The following is a 16,393-nucleotide window of genomic DNA, read 5'->3' on the forward strand; positions in this document are numbered from 1 at the left end:
GCTTCAATTCCTGAGTCTCCCTTAGCAGGGGCTCAGTAATAATGCACTAAATGTCTGACCCTCCACTTTTACCATAGCCTCTCATAAAGACTATGACTCCGGCAGGGGGCACCCATGATTCCCTCAGGTATCTTTACTACTGGCCAGTGAGTCTGCAGTAGCAGAGGTATTTGAGTATCTCTCAAGCTATCATCTTGCTCAACTTTCAGGTACAAAGATTGAAATCAAAATCCTTCATAAGACCTTCCCATGATTGGCACATGCATGGTATTCTTTTGTGTATTTGTTTTGTTATAGTTGTACATGTCTGTGTGTGTATACATATATAGATACCCATATATAACTATATATAATACATATGTAATAACACTCATGAAACTACTGAACATGAAAACTAGAATCTTTTTCATTGAGAGAGAGGGAAAGCAGGCGAGTCGGGGGTGGGGGGAAGGACTGAGGGAGAGGGAGAGGGAGAGAATCTTAAGCAGGCTCCATACTCAGGGCTCAATCTCACAGCCCTGAGACCACAACCCTGAGATCAAAACTAAGAATCAAAACCTGAGATCAAAACTAAGAATCAAAACCTGAATCAAAACTAAGAATCAGACACTTAGCTGACTGAGACACCCAGGTATCTCTGAAAACTAGAATCTTTACAACAGCTTATATTTACTTCTGTGGTCTTCTCTGATTCCACCCTTCTATCTCTCCACAACATAGGCAACCACCATTACGATTCCTGTGTTCATCATTCAGTTTTTTAAAAAGTCATTTTCATCTCATTTTATGTATTCTTTCTGGCTTTATAAAAAGGCATTGTGATGTAAGTAATCATTTAGAACTTGTTTTTTTAAAGATATTTTTCTATTTATTTATTTCAGAAAAAGAGAGGAAGCACATGAGTTGGGGATAGGCAGGGGTGGGGGCAGGAGGAGAGGGAGAGGGACAAGCAGACTCCTCACTGAGTGCAGAGCCTGAGTTGGGCTCATCTCATGACCTGAACCACCAAAATCAAGAGTCAGATGCTTAAACAACTGAGCCTTCCAGGTGCTCCAAGAACTTGTTTTCTTTCTTTTTTTTTTCATTTAATGTTAAATGATTCATTCATATTGTTGAGTCATTAACTTGACTACTATATAATATTCAATTGTGTGACTATAAAAACCATGACTGTTCTAGTTGGTGTGCAATCAGATTTCTGACAGGTTTTTGCAAATGTAAACCGTGCTACAATGAACATTCTTTTGGTGTTCATACACAAGAGTTTCTCTTGAGTTTATCCTGAAAAGAAAAATGTTGAGGTATAGGGTATATAAGTTTTGACTTTTTTTAGGTAATGCAGAATAGTTTCCAAAGAAATTACATCAATTTTCAGTCCCATCACAAATATATAATAGAAATATATGAGGTTGATATTTATTGACATATGGCCTTAATTTTTCCCCTAATTATTAATGTATTAATTAGAGTAGTGCTAGATGTTCTAGAAAACTACAAATTTTCAGTGGCTAATCAAAATAAAGTTTTATTTTTTATTAATGTACAGTCATGTATTATGCCTACTGGTGGTGCAGGCTCTGCTCCACAGGTTCATTCGGGGCCCTATGTTGACGGAATGTTTTATTCCTTCAACATATAGCCTCAAGGATGTAAATGAAAGAGAGAGAGGATTATGCATGAAGTCTTTGGGACTAGATGTGGAAGTTGTGTTCATCACTTTTACTGACATACCATTGACTAGAACTCGCTCACATGGCCACTCCTAGCTGCAGGAAAGAGTAGAAATTTTATTTTACCTACGTGTACAAAAAGAAAAGGAAATGTTTGGTGATTACCTAGCAGTCTCTATCCCAACTAATGTAGCTGAATATTTCTTTATAGGTTTATTGACTGTATATATTTGCTCTTCTATAAAATGTGCATTTGTAATATGTGCCTATTTTTTCTACTGACTTGTTGGTACTTTTAAAAGGATTTTTAGAAGTTCTTTATACTATACTTTGTTTGTTATGTTAATTGAAAATTTCTTCTCCCAGTTTGTAATTTGCCATTTTGCCACCTCTAAGACGTCTTTTAATATACAAGTTCCTAGTTTTAATAAAGTTAAGTGTATCTATATTTTCGTTTATATTAACTCTTTTTGTATAATGTTTAAAAGCCCTTTTTCTATGCCAAAACCTTAAAGATATTCACCAAAATTTTCTTCAAAAAGGTTTACAGTTTAAGTGTTGATATTTGAGTTTGATCCATCCTGAATTGATTTTAGTATATGATATGATATAGTTTCAGTTTACTTTTTGCCATATGAATAACTTTTTTCCAGCTCCATGTATTGTTCTTCCTTTCCTCGTTTTTATCATACCAATGATCTATATTATGTGGGTCTATCTTGGGACACTATTTCATTCTGTTCATTAATTCATCTATTCTTTAGATTCATACTGTCTTAACTACTACAGCTTCAAAATAAACCTTGATATCTGGTAGGGTAAATTCCACTCTCTGCTTCTTCATTTTTATAAAATATTAAAAATTCCGAATATTCTTAGCCACTTACACTTCCCAATAATATTCAGAATCAGTTTACCAATTCCCATGAAAATCATGTTGGAATCTTGATTTTTATAGTATTGAATGTATAGATAAATTTGGGGATAATTTACATGCTTATGATGTTGAATCTTTCCATCCTTGAACTTGACATATATTTTAATTTACTTAGGTCTTCTTTAATGTCTATTACAAAATTTAGTAGATATATATATATATGTATATGCTTTATACATATATACATATATATATTTTTTCTTTCATATGCACAATGTTTAACTACTTATAATCAATGAAATCAATACTTCAGGATAATGTAACATGATTTATCTTATGATTTTCAGTAAACCAAGCCTGCCACCAGTTGCTTCTCCGAATATGTAAGTCACTTACTATAGGATAATTCACTCTGACCCTTACCCTTTTAGCTACCATCTTGCCTGGAGCTTTGCTTCTCTGTTCCAAAGCCCTGAAGGTAGAGACAGATGATGTTCAATATCCCTCTTCTTACTCTTGTATGTTGGTTTCTGATTAATACTGCATCATTTACCTACTAAACTAGTCTTGCATTACCATGATACCGCCAAAAGGATGTCGAGTGTACTAGTTAAAAACATACATTTTTATTTAGACACCTTTGGTAGAATCTTTGTTCTATTAATTTACTATTTGAGAAGCCTTGGAGAAGCTACCTAATCTCTCAAAAACTTAGTGCCAAGCACTATTTTTAGGTGCTGAAGATACAGGAGAATATAAAACAAAGTACCTACCCTCAAGAAACATACATTCTAGTGGGATGATGCCAACAATAAATAAGTTAATTAGTATATATATATATATATATATATATATATATATATATATTAGATGGTAATAAATACTATTAAGAAAAATGAAGTATGGGAATCCCTGGGTGGCTCAGTGGTTTGGCGTCTGCCTTTGGCCCGTGGTCGAATCCTGGAGTCCCGGGATCGAGTTTCGCATCAGGCTCCTTGCATGGAGCCTGCTTCTCCCTCTGCCTATGTCTCTGCCTCTTTCTCTCTCTTTCTCTCTCTCTCTCTCTCTCTCTCTGTGTGTGTTCTTTCATGAATAAAAAAATAAAATCTTTGAAAAAAAGAAAAATGAAGAATGATAGGTGGACAAGGACTCTCAGAGTGAAGGTGGAAGTTTGTTATTTTTCAGTTAGTGTTTAGAGGAAGCTTCCTTGAGGTGACTTCGAAGAAGTAATTTCTGGGAAGTGAGACACTGCTTCCTGAAAATAACTTGGGTAATTCCAACTGGTGGAAAGAGCATACAAGGTCCTGGAACAAAACTGTATTTAGTGTGTTTAAGAAATACCAAGAAGGTTAGTATATTTGTAACAGAATGAATGAGAAAGAGAGCTGTAGGTGATGGGAACCAGAATTAGCTAACAGTAGAAGTATAGAAGATGATGGTGATTTAGATATTAAAATCTCCAAAAATTTAGTTTAAATGGCAGTTTGCAGATAACTGCAACTAGCAGGAAAAAAAGTGGCTGGTAGAGCAACAGCTTCAAACTTAAATAATACCTAAAGCAAGGAGTGGGGGGGAATGCATAATGGTTATGAGCAGATAATAACAAGCAAAAGGACACCTCGACCACATCCAGGCTCAGAGGAATGAAAAAAAGTCATGACATCAGAGGAGCCATGGGCGTCCTTAGGGGATGTATATTTCAAATAAAGCATGACGATCAGTAAAACACTCAGAAGTTAGGGGTATAAAAGACTTGGACTATGTTCCCTGAGTTCAAGAGTGCTAGAGAAAGTGTTTCATAAGAACTTCTCTTCTGAGGTCATCACAATGTCAATCAAAGTCATCAAATAACCTCCAAATAGCTAATCCCATGGTCAAATCTTAGGTGTCACCTTACTTAACATCTCAGGGCCCTGTGACATACTTTATCAACCCCTTAAAAAACATCATCCAATGGGCTTTCAAGATACCCTCTCCTGGTTTGCCTCTAGTCAAGTGGCCACTACTTCCTAGTCTCCTTTGCTGATTCCTATCTATTCACTGTCTCTAATCATGAAAACCCAGGGCTTAGTCATTTACATTATTTTTTTTCTTTTTATCTATATTCCTCCCTTGGTCACTCAACTATTCTCATAGACTTAAATACCACTTACACTCACTTGACTCACATTTCTATATGCAGCTTAAACTGCCCTGAACTCCAGGGCTTTAGATTTAACTGCTTCCTCAACATATTCTCTTAGATATTTAATAGTAGACATCGGGATCCCCGGGTGGCGCAGCGGTTTGGCGCCTGCCTTTGGCCCGGGGCGTGATCCTGGAGACCCTGGATCGAATCCCATGTCGGGCTCCCTGCATGGAGCCTGCTTCTCCCTCTGCCTGTGTCTCTGCCTCTCTCTCTCTCTGTGTGTGACTATCATAAATAAATAAATAAATAAATAAAAATTATTAATAGTAGACATCTTAAACTCAGTTTGTTCATAAATGGGCTCCTGATATTCTCCCCAAACAGGATGATTCCATAGCGCTACTTAAGTTAACAGAATTTTATCCTTCCAGTTAACTATTTCCAAAAAATATATAATCATTAATCCATCCTTTTTTTCCATATCACATCCAAACAAATCCTACTGTCTCTAGATAGACATGGACTAAATAGATAGATGATAGGTAGAAAGGGAGAAAAAAATGTACAGTTGAGCAATTCGGGAGTTGGGCTACTGACCTCTAACATAGTCAAAAATCCACATATAACTTTGGACTCCCCCAAGACTTAACTACTAATAGCCAGTTATTGACCAGAAGCCTTACCAATAACATGAATAATTGATTAAGACATATTTTGTAAGTTATGTGTATTATATACTGTACTCTCACAATAAAGTACAGTAGAGAGAAGAAAATGTTTTTAAGGAAATCATAATTTACATTAAAATTAGGTAAAACAGAAAAAAATCATAAGGAAGAAAGAATACTTTTACAGCACTATATGTATATTTATTGAAAAAAATCCTTGTATAAGTGGACCCATGTAGTTCAAACCCATGTTGTTCAAGGGTCAACAAATAGACCACTGCACTCCTTCACTGCTATCATTTTGATTCAAGTGATGACCATCTCTAGACTACATTATTGTAGTGGTTTTTGTGGTAAATTAGACTATTCAAAATATTCACTCTTCACCTATCAAAGCAAAAGTTTCCCCAGACAAAGTTAAACAGGCAAGAGACTTTATTTGAGGTTATTGTAGTGGGTGGGTAGGGGTCAGAACACAGCCTGAACCCAACTCCACTGAAACAAAGAATGGGAGAGTTTCTTTTTTTTTAAATTTATTTATTTATGATAGTCACACACACAGAGAGAGAGAGAGAGAGAGAGAGAGAGAGAGGCAGAGACATAGGCAGAGGGAGAAGCAGGCTCCATGCACCGGGAGCCCGACGTGGGATTCGATCCCGGGTCTCCAGGATCGCGCCCTGGGCCAAAGGCAGGCGCTAAACCGCTGCGCCACCCAGGGATCCCGAATGGGAGAGTTTTTAAGTGCTGAGATGAGCTATTAGAAAAATCACTGAAGTACCTTAGTGGGGAGATGCTGATCCACAGGGTGAGCACACTGCGCTGCTCCTGAGTCTGAAAAAGGTCCAGAAAAAGAATTTGCAATGATAAGTGTTCTAAAGTAAATCATCTAAGAAAAGGGAGGTCAAGGGTCTGGAGTCAGGAAGAAGGCTGCCTAAAGTTCAGACAGGAAAGAGAAACATTAAGGCTGTCTTGGTCAACACTTTCCTACCTCCATTTCCACAAGTGGCGTACTTCTCCACGCGCTGATTCTGGATTCTTCCACATAACTGACTTTGACCAACAGAATGAGAATGAACCTTCAGTGTGCTAGTTCTGTACCCAGGCTTTAGGAGGGCTTGGTGTTCCCATCTGTGTCTTCTTGTGTTCTGCCACTGTCATAGCAAGAAGGGCTCAGGTAAGTCAGCTCATGCCAGGAAGAAGGGGAGAGATGCCCTAATTGAGACATCAGTATGGCCCCAGCCCAGGTCAGCCGACTGCCTTCCAATCCTTGGGCTCATACATAAGCCCATCTGTGATTAACAGAGCTTCCATTGAGCCTAGCCTGGAAAAGCTGAGACCCTAATGCATAAAAATAAAAGTTGATTGTTGTTTGCTGCTGCAGTAACATGGCTCACTACTTCAGTCTCTCAAGCTTTCCCTGACAATCCTACTTAAAATTTCAGGAGTCCCTCAACAGATGGTCCTATATGCTCATAGCTCACTTTTCTTCACAGAACTTTTTTCATCATCTAACATACTATTTTTAACAACTTTATTGAGACATAATTTGCATACCACAAAATTCACCCATTTAAGTCAGTGGTTTTTGGTATATTCACAGGTATCTGCAACCATAACCTCAAAAAGAAAGCCTGCACCCTTTAGCTATCCCCAACCTATCCCTGCATCCCTTACCCCAGCCCTAAGCAACCACTAGTCTATTGTCTGTCTCTATATATTTCCCTATTCTAGACTTTCATATGAATAGAATCATATAATATGTAACCTTTTGTCACTGGCTTCTTTCACTTAGCATAATGTTTGCAAGGTTCATCCCTGCAGTAGTACATATCACAATTCCTTAGTATGACTGAATAATGCTCCACTGTTTGTTTATTCATTCATTAGCTAATGGGCATGTAGGTTGTCACTATCTTTTGGCTTTTATGCTACTATAAACACTCATGAACAAGTTTTTTGTGTGGATGAATGTTTTTATTTCTCTTGGGTATAGACCTAGGAGTAAAGTTGTTGGATCATAAGATAACTCTGTTTAATTGTTTCAGGAACTGAAAGTTTTTCCAAAGTGGCCATACCATGACACCTTCCCACCGTTGGTTTATCTGGGATCCAACTAACACCGGTTATTTTCCAACCTTTTGATGCTAGCTATCCTACCGTGTGTGAAGTGTTATCTCAGGGTGGTACTAATTTATATTTCTCTGATCATTAATGATGTGAAACATCCTTTCGTGTGCTTATTCATCATTTGTATATCTTCCCTAGAGAAATATCTATTCATATTATTTACCCACTTTCAAATCGGGTTGCTTGTTTTTTGTTATTGAGTTATAAGTGTTCTTTATATATTCTGGATTCAAGTCCACTATCAGATAAATGATTTGCAAACATTTTCTCCCATTCTCTAGGTTGCCTTTTCAGTCTGCTGATAGTGTCCTTTGATGCACAAAAGATTTTAATTTGTATGAGGTCCAATTTCTCTAATTTTACTATGTTGCCTGTGCTTTTGGTATCATATACATTAAGTCAGTGCCAAATTCAATGTCAGGAAATTTTTTCCCATGTTTTCTTCTAAGAGTTTTATAATTTTAGCTCTTACATCTTTGATCTATTTTGAGTTAATTTTTTATATGTGGTGTGAGGTAAATGTTCAAATTCATTCTTTTGCATGTAGATATCCAGTTTCCCAAGGTGATGGGTTTTTAAGCACTTAGGATTGAAAACAATGTTCTGTGAGATTTTTTCCCATCTTTAAACTACTTACAAGTATGTATCTAGGTTATAGAAGAAACAGACTATAACAATCAAAGAAAACTGCAACATATAATGTTACCTTTTTTCAGATATATACAATTTTATAGTTCTGGATTGAAGTTAGGCATTCCTACTGACAGCAGGTTTGGCCTTTTTACTGAGTTAGGTGAATGAAATCTGGCCATGATTTACCATACTCTTCCCCACTATCTCAAGACCAGCCAAGTCCCAATTAGAGACTGCCCCATTTACCTAAACTGTAATAAAGGAGCAGAGGAGAAACTGACCCATAGTAGACAAATAATGAGAACAAAAACAAACTTTGTTGTTGTGGGATACAAGGATTTTGAAATTATATGTTACTATAACATAACCTAGACTATCCTGAATGACACAAGAACAAATAACAAGTAGTTCAGATAAAGATATACAATTAGCACTTCATGATTTAGCAATGTAGACTATCTAGCATAGTGGTTAAGAAAATAAACTGGAGCCAGACCACCTGTGTACTCAGGTGGATCCTGGACCTTTGCATATAAACAATGTGACCCTGGATGAGTCACTTACTGTCTCTGTGCCAGAGTTGCCTGGGTAATAATAGTAAATTGCTTGATCTTTAGAACTACTTACCTTAGAAGATATATAAACTGTGTTTCATGTCGCTCAGAGGGGAAAAGGAGAAAAATTATCTACTGGTTTCTACTTTCATTGATCAAATTACATCCAATTGGGAGTAACTCCCCAGAACCTCTGGGTTTTCCATGTACAGACTTGGATGCAAGTAGGTCCCACTTTAGCTAAATCAACAGGAAATCCCTAGGGCTAGATGTGAAAGGTGCTCTTGACATGCAGAATATGAAATATTGGTTGTTAATATTATTATTATTGTTTGCATTACACATATAAACCAAGGATTTCTTTTTTAAAAGAAGATTTTATTTATTTATTTGAGAGAGAGAGAGATAGCAAGAGAGAGTAAGAGTGGGGAGGAAAGGGAGAAGCAGGCTCTCTCACTGAGATGAAAGCAGATGCTTAACCAACTGAGCCACTCAAGAATCCCTAAACCAGGGATTTCTATAATTGATTTTGGGAAGTAGAGAGAAGCATCTAGCATAGGAAGAAGCTTTTGCTTGGAAAGTTAGGGATAAGGGAATTTAGGCACTGGGCCTCACCAGTGTTTATCCCCAGTGCTATACTGCTTTCGAGTATGGAGCCCTAGATGGATAGGTCTCTCTAACTCTTAGTACCTAGTACACAGGTAAGTAAGTATTGTGTGCCAGAGCAAGATTTTTTAGAATGAAACAGCCTCTCCTCTTTGCTGAGATGATATTTCTTCCCTATCAGACATACTAATCGAGGCCCTAAGTTCAAGAAAGTGTATAGTCACTTCTATACAGGTCTCCATCACCTGATATTTTCTTGCATTCATAGTTTCTATATAATGCTCCAGAAATATTTCCCAAAATATTTAAATTTAACAGAAGGCTCCACTTACCAAATGCCTTCCAGTTAGAGAAAGGTATTCATATAAATAAGCAGGTATCTCTGAATAAGAGAAAAAATAAATGCATAAACAAATAAAAAGGTGAGAGGTTAAATTACTACATCCCTTAAAACAGATAAATGAAATGCAATTATTTTTATAGCCAATACCTATACATGGCTACAAAAATAATAAAGAGAATATTAAAAGGCAAAGGGTGAAAAATCTTGTTCTTTCTCCATTTTATCTGCTCATTCCCACCACCACAATCCCACCGGTAACCACCTCTTAATTTCTTACAATATTGTCCACAACCGAATATAAATATACACTATTTTACCCTCTTTTTTTATTGTCTCATTCCATTTGTGTTTTATTTTTTTTTATAAATTTATTTTTTATTGGTGTTCAATTTGCCAACATAGATGGGATGAGCACTGGGTGTTATTTTTACCCCTTTTTTATGCAAAACTAAATTCTAAGTTCAATGCGCTCTGCTTTTCTCACTTAACAACACAGCTTGGGGATCATTTCTGATCATTACAGAAAGGGCTTTTTTATTCTTTTTATAGCTGCTTATTATTTCATTGTATGAATGAAACAATTTATTGAATCAGTCACCAGTGATAGCCCATTTGGTCATCAGTATTTGATTATTGCAAAAATGCTAGTGGATAAAACTGTGCTTATAACATAGGAAATGGATTCACCGATTAGGACCAAAGTCAGGCTGACTAGGGGAAGAGTGAGAGAAGTTGGCAGTGCTGGGAAAGAGGCACAAGGGCTGCCTGGTGGGAAACTGGATGACAGAACAGTAAGCTTGGGTCTGTGGGGGGGTATAGGAGGGGGAAAGGCAATGGGAACCCAGAAATGCGGGATTGAGCCACAGGAAGAGAGCTACAAAGAGGAATCAGGAAGGAAAGTGAGCAGGAGAGGATCAAGAACTAAAGGGGGCAGGAAGCAGGGGCCAGGTAACATGGATCTGAAAGGAGTGGAGAATGTGATAAGATGCTGCCTCTTCTTCTGCCCTCATTTCACTGCCCCTGCTCCCAGAGACCCAGCAGGGCCGGCCCTCCCTTGTCAGGTCAGTTCCATTGTCCCATGTCCTTTGTGGCAGCATGCACCATGATCTGGGTGCTGTCAGGTGAGACGATGCCACCTTACCTAGCTCTCCCTCCCACACGCTGAGGAAGTCCACCAATTAGAGATGTGTCTGTATTTAAAAACAACCACTCCTGGGAGGGTAAAGGTGTCCCTAATTGTGGAATGAGTTCATTTTCTAAATTCTGACAGCCAAGAAAATATGCTGATAAGTACTAAGGCAATAGAACTTTGGGACAGAAAACCAAGGGCAGAGGAAGTCCTTCTCCCACAATAGCATCAACATAAGCTGAAGCTGGTTGGAAATGTAGACTATCAAGACTTAGTTCACACAACTGAATTAGAATGTATGTTCCAACAAAGACCACCAGTTGATTGAAATACACAGTAAAGTTTGAGAGGCACTACCTTAGGTCTGCATTTCTGTCATTGATATAGGAAATCTCATATTTATCAAATTGAAAGAATAAAGTCTCCTTGTCTTGGTAAAAGACGGAGAGAGAGAATATGTTTGATCCAGGGAAGAAACATGGAGCTTGCCCAGTCAGAGGACCTAAAGCACAGAACAATTTATATGGGAAGAATGGGAAGACGATTCAGTGACCTAGAATCCAGTAGTCATCCCATTCTGCAGTTGGAGAATATTTTTCTTAGCCTTTCCTGTTCAGAGACTTAAATAGTACACATATAATTTTACATTTAATTTTTAAAAGTTTTATTATGAAATGATCATAACTAGGAAACAGTATGTAGATCTGCATCTGTAAATATATATATATGAGATATATATATGAATATAGAGAGAGAGAGAAAGAGAGAGAGAGAGAGAGAGATCTTTAAAATAAAGTGAATTTTTGGGTAACAAGAAACAATATTAAAAACCATGGCCATAACTTAAAAGGCATTTGTTGCACCCATATTACTAGATGATGATTGTGATGCAGCTCAAAGATGAGTAAGTACTTTCCAGAGTATCCTGAAATCCATAATAATTAAGAAAAAAGATTAGTTATTGAATAGTTGACAGCATCTTTTCATTCCATCCCATAGGGCTTCTATGACTTTGTCATTTCGAAGGGTGAAGATGAAAGGGTTGAGGAAAGGAGTAACCACTGAAACCATCAAGGAAACCACTCTATTGTAATCTGCCGCCTGTGTTTGCTTGGGTTTCACATAGAGGAACAAGCAACTGCCATAGCCGATCACAACACAAGTGAAGTGGGACGCACACGTAGAAAAGGCTTTCCTTCGCCCAGAGGCTGAGGGAATCTTGAGGATGGTGGAGATGATGTAGGTGTAGGAGATGATTGTAGGGATCAGAGAACCAAAAAGAACAAAGACAGCCATTAGGAATAGAATAAACTCTATGAAAAGAGTATTGTTGCAGGATAGTTTGAGCAATTGCCCTCGGTCACAGAAGAAATTGTTCACCACATTGGATTTGCAGAACGTAAGCTGAAATGTGGCATACACTGGCCAGATTTGAAATAGGAAACCAAACACCCATGACACAATGACCACCCAGATACAGGTGCGGCTGTTCATAATGACATTGTACCTCAAAGGGTTACAGACAGCCACATAACGGTCCACAGCCATTGCTCCCAGTAATGCAAACTCGGTGGTCCCCAGAGAAAGGTACAGGAAGAGCTGGGTGACACATGCAGCCAAAGATATCGTCTGCATCCCAGGGAGCAGCAACCCCCAAAGCATCACAGGCACAATAACAGATGTAACCAAGATCTCCAAGGCAGAGAGGTGACCAAGGAAGAAATACATGGGGGACTGCAGACGTTTATCAGCACACACAATCAAGATGATGACCATGTTTCCCATTAATGTCACTGAGTAGAAGAAGAAGAAGGTAGCAAAGAGAAGATGGTGTAGTTCCTTGGAGCCAGGGAAGCCAAGGAGATAAAATTCAGTGGCACTAGACTGATTCCCCAACATTTAGTTCTGAGCTCTTGTTCCGTGGGAAATCTAAAGAGCAAAGGAGAGAAAACAGGCTTCTGATCTCAAAAAGATTAAAGACATTTCCAATTTGAGAAAAATATCCTACTGCTAGAATCCACAACATAATGCTCCTATTATCAATACAAGATTGGTATTAAATGTTTTATGAAGAACATGTATCATATATGAAGGTAAATGTAAATGCCCAAGAACATGAGCAATAGCCACCAATACCACACCAGGGCATGAAAACCCACCCACCCCTGTCTCTACCCTTTTCTCTCAACTCACCGGCCATCCTCCCTCCAAATTTACTCTGACCTGCCACCTCGTCCTCTTTCCTGACCTCAGTGTGCTTGTTTATACCATTAACCCTGCCATCTCAAATGCCCTAAAGTGTCTTCTCTGCCTCTTATATTTGGTATGTGCTGCAAAATCCTGCTACATTTCAAGAGATATAAGCATAGCTAATACAAATCTTAGCCAATGACAGCCAGACATGATGACTTCTTTGTAACCTCTAAACATAGCCTTTATTTGCATTATATTCATGTTAAGTTCTGCCTCAATTATATTGTTGTTCTTGTTGTTAGCAAGTTGGACCTATCTAGGATATTGTCATAAGCTAAGAGTATTTTAAGACAAAACACTGAGTCTTTCCCTGACTCCTGGAGAGCTGGATCCCTGAAGGTGATTATCCACTACTTCCTCCTTATCCTCATGGTGAAAGCCATCCTATATTACTCATTTCTCCAAGCAGAAATATGTCTCTCCAAGCAGAAAGACCCTCTACAGCTCCCCATTAGTAACCTATAAATAAAAAATTTGATTCCTCTGGACAGTAATTGACAACACGGAGGGGCGGGTACCAGAATAAATTCCTACCTGTCATACAGTTTCCAACCTGGATCAGAAGACAAGAAAACACCTGTGATAGAGAAGCAAAATCCTCCATAGCCCCTAGGTCTCAAATCTCTGGTTCCAAAAGGGAGACAAGACCTCCAAACGGGCAGCTTATCTCTCCAACCAAACTGCCATGGGGTCAGTCCCATAGAGCATCTTCGAAAATTCAAAAGAGCACGTCTGCTTATCTATGACTCTCTCTTTTCTCCAGGGCCAAAGGGTAATGAAAAAGTTAGAATACACTCATAGACATCATGGTGAATTCCTCAGGCAGTCTGGAATCCCTCATTCACCACATCCAGTCTTTGCCCAAAGATGTCCATTCCACAGGCCCTTTTGGCTCATCCCCTCCAAAAAGTACATGCACAATTTCACTCTCTAACCTCTTTAAGACATATTTTTTCTTTTTATTGGCTCTCATCAATAGCTCAAATCATATGCTATGTTTATTTGTTTCTTAATTTATCCCCAAAATCCCACATCACAATGAAGTACCTTGAAGCAAGTTGTTTATATTACTTATATTGCCACTTGTGACAAGAACAGAGTCAGACAAAGTGTGTATACTCTAGAGATATTTTTAAATGAATATATCAATTAATAGATCAAGGAAGAAATCAATGAAGAAACAAGGAGTTTCCAACTTGGATATGTATCCCTCCATTCACTCTCCTCCTAAGCACTGCCCACTCAGCCTGCAGTCTCACTTCCCGGAGATCCCTGACATGATGGCAAGCAGATACCAGGAAGACATGAAGACAGACGATAGAGCAGGGACTTAGGTGATAGCAGAGAGTGTACGCATCACCAGCACTGGACCCCATCAACCTGCCTTTTGCTATGGAGGAAGCTCTGAGGGAGAGCCATGTACTCTGCAGCTCCCTTAATCCACTCTTCAAGCTCTAGGACTCTTGTTCTATAATGCAGCCAAGCCCCGCCCCTCCCATGATGATGCCCTTCTACTCTCTCCTTCACTGAATGGGATACCTGGCAGACACCCACCTCCAGAGAAGAGGATTGGACTGGAAAGGTCTATTGTTCTTCAGGTATCAACCCAGGCTACCCTTGGCTAGTAAAGAGACATGCTAGGGAGGCAGGGGCAGCTCCTGCTGTCTCCACTCATGGCAAAGACACCATCCACACACTGGAGCTTAGAAATAGTCCACAAGTATTGCTGAGAGGAATCTGCCTATCTCCCCCTCCTTCGTTCGCTCTGCCTCCTTCTTTCTCTACCTGACCTGTCTCCAAGGACAGTTATACACTGAGGAATAATTTGCACACTTTCAGAGACACACTAGGGATACACTTAAGGAAAAGCTGGAGAACCTTTTACTCTTCTCTCTTGAGGATAATCACATTTTAGATCCTGGAAAAGTTCTGTGTGTTGAGCAAACTTAAAAACTCCTAGTCAGGAATTTCTCAGAGTCCAGACTGCCTTCTTCTCAGCACAACCACCAAGCTGTGAACAGTCAGCCCCCTGATCTGCTCTGTGCTTTGCCCTGACTCCATGTAGCCCTACAGAGCCTAAGCTACCCCCAGGATGATGACTCCACTCATGGCTCCAAGACATACCTCAAAAGCCTAGAGCTCATTACATCTACTTCTTCATCTTCCCAAGGTTTCACGAAGCACGTTCTTCCCAGAGGATCTCTGCACAGTCTCCACCACATATCCTCTGTCCACAGTGCTGGGGGCCTGTTGAGAGGGAGAGACAAGACCTATCCCCTACTCCAAATTCACATCCCGCTAATGCCACAGCCCATACCAGGCCCTCCAACATGCATCCAGTTGTGGCTGTTCAGCCATATATTTCTCTTCTAGATCTTCAAATGCTCTCAGCTCACCTCCCTGTGCCACTAAATTGAGGGGTGAAAGTGAAGAAACAAAATTCAGAAGCAACAACAAAATACTACGTGAAAGTAAGCACAGCTGAGCTACTGGGCAACACAGCAAAATCACTTTTAAAATATTGACTCTTACAACTTGAGAACCAACCATCATTTTTCGTAAAATAATCAGATCACAATTTCAAAACAAATGGAGGGATATAAGGTAAAGTGTAAATTTCCCTCTCCCCAGCTGTTTGATTTTCCTGATCCATCTGCTAGAGATAAATATTACTATAAGTTATTATTAGAGTTTTCTAGTGTATTCATACAGACATATTCTGTGTGTTTTTAAGAATATCCATATGTACGATTTTTAAGTAAATAATATTTTAGTAAATATATTATCCAGCTACCTTCTTCTGATATACATCTATGTGTGTGTATTTATGCTTGTATGTGTATTAAACTTTCTATATTAACAATGATATGTGAATCACATTTTACATGATTGCTTAATATTCAATTATGAAATCACTAATTATTTTCTAATAAACATGCTGATAAATGTTTTCCAATTCTTCTATCTATATTGCTGCTGCAATAAATATTCTCATGTCTGAAAAGTTATACAACTTTTTTTTTTTAAGTTACATTTATTTATTTGAGAGAGAAAAAGAGAGCATGAGAGGGAGGGGCAAAGGGAGAGAGGATCTCAAGCCGACTCTACACTGAGAACAGAGCCAGACTTGGGGCTCAATCTCTAGACCAGGACATCATGACCTGAGCTGAAACCAAGAGTCGTTGCTGAACCAACTGTACCACTCAGGGGCCCCCATAACTTTTCAATTATATAACGTTTAGCGGATATCAAATCACTCTCAAAAAGTTGCATTAATTAAAAAAAAGTTGCATTAATTTATAACCTCTATGTAAAGTTTTTACGCGTAATTCCAGTTAGTTAACGTACAGTGTAGTATTAGTTTCAGGTATACAGTATAGTGACTCCACACTTCCAGACATCACT

General features: G+C 38.6%; 2 protein-coding genes and 1 long non-coding RNA gene across 6 annotated transcripts in view; 1 reads left to right on the forward strand and 2 right to left on the reverse strand.

The window, feature by feature from the left end:
* The window catches only part of CLEC5A (C-type lectin domain containing 5A), a 41,349-nt gene that overhangs the window by 11,589 nt on the left and 13,367 nt on the right, over nt 1-16,393 (forward strand). Inside the window, exons 6-7 of one of the 4 annotated variants that reach the window (XM_035700110.2) lie at nt 2,895-2,930; nt 15,159-15,898. In XM_035700110.2, coding sequence (XP_035556003.1) covers nt 2,895-2,930; nt 15,159-15,405 — 283 coding nt within the window. In that variant the 3' untranslated portion in view covers nt 15,406-15,898. Of the gene's footprint in view, nt 1-2,894; nt 2,931-7,388; nt 7,627-15,158; nt 15,899-16,393 lie in introns of those variants that run through there. The other 3 variants (XM_035700109.2, XM_035700112.2, XM_049094882.1) reach the window with 3 other exon arrangements.
* Nucleotides 5,565-9,745, reverse strand: LOC125752638 (uncharacterized). Its single transcript, XR_007402643.1, has 3 exons — nt 9,596-9,745; nt 6,332-6,494; nt 5,565-6,174 (listed from the first exon to the last, which is right to left on the reverse strand). It is a non-coding gene; the product is annotated as an uncharacterized LOC125752638 (long non-coding RNA).
* LOC112651019 (olfactory receptor 9A4) lies at nt 11,525-12,860 on the reverse strand. The gene has a single exon (XM_025433959.3). The coding sequence runs from the start codon at nt 12,632-12,634 to the stop codon at nt 11,690-11,692; it is 945 nt and encodes a 314-aa protein (XP_025289744.1). The 5' UTR covers nt 12,635-12,860; the 3' UTR covers nt 11,525-11,689.

This window comes from Canis lupus, chromosome 16 (assembly GCF_003254725.2).
Source record: "Canis lupus dingo isolate Sandy chromosome 16, ASM325472v2, whole genome shotgun sequence".
NCBI classification, from domain to species: domain Eukaryota; kingdom Metazoa; phylum Chordata; class Mammalia; order Carnivora; family Canidae; genus Canis; species Canis lupus.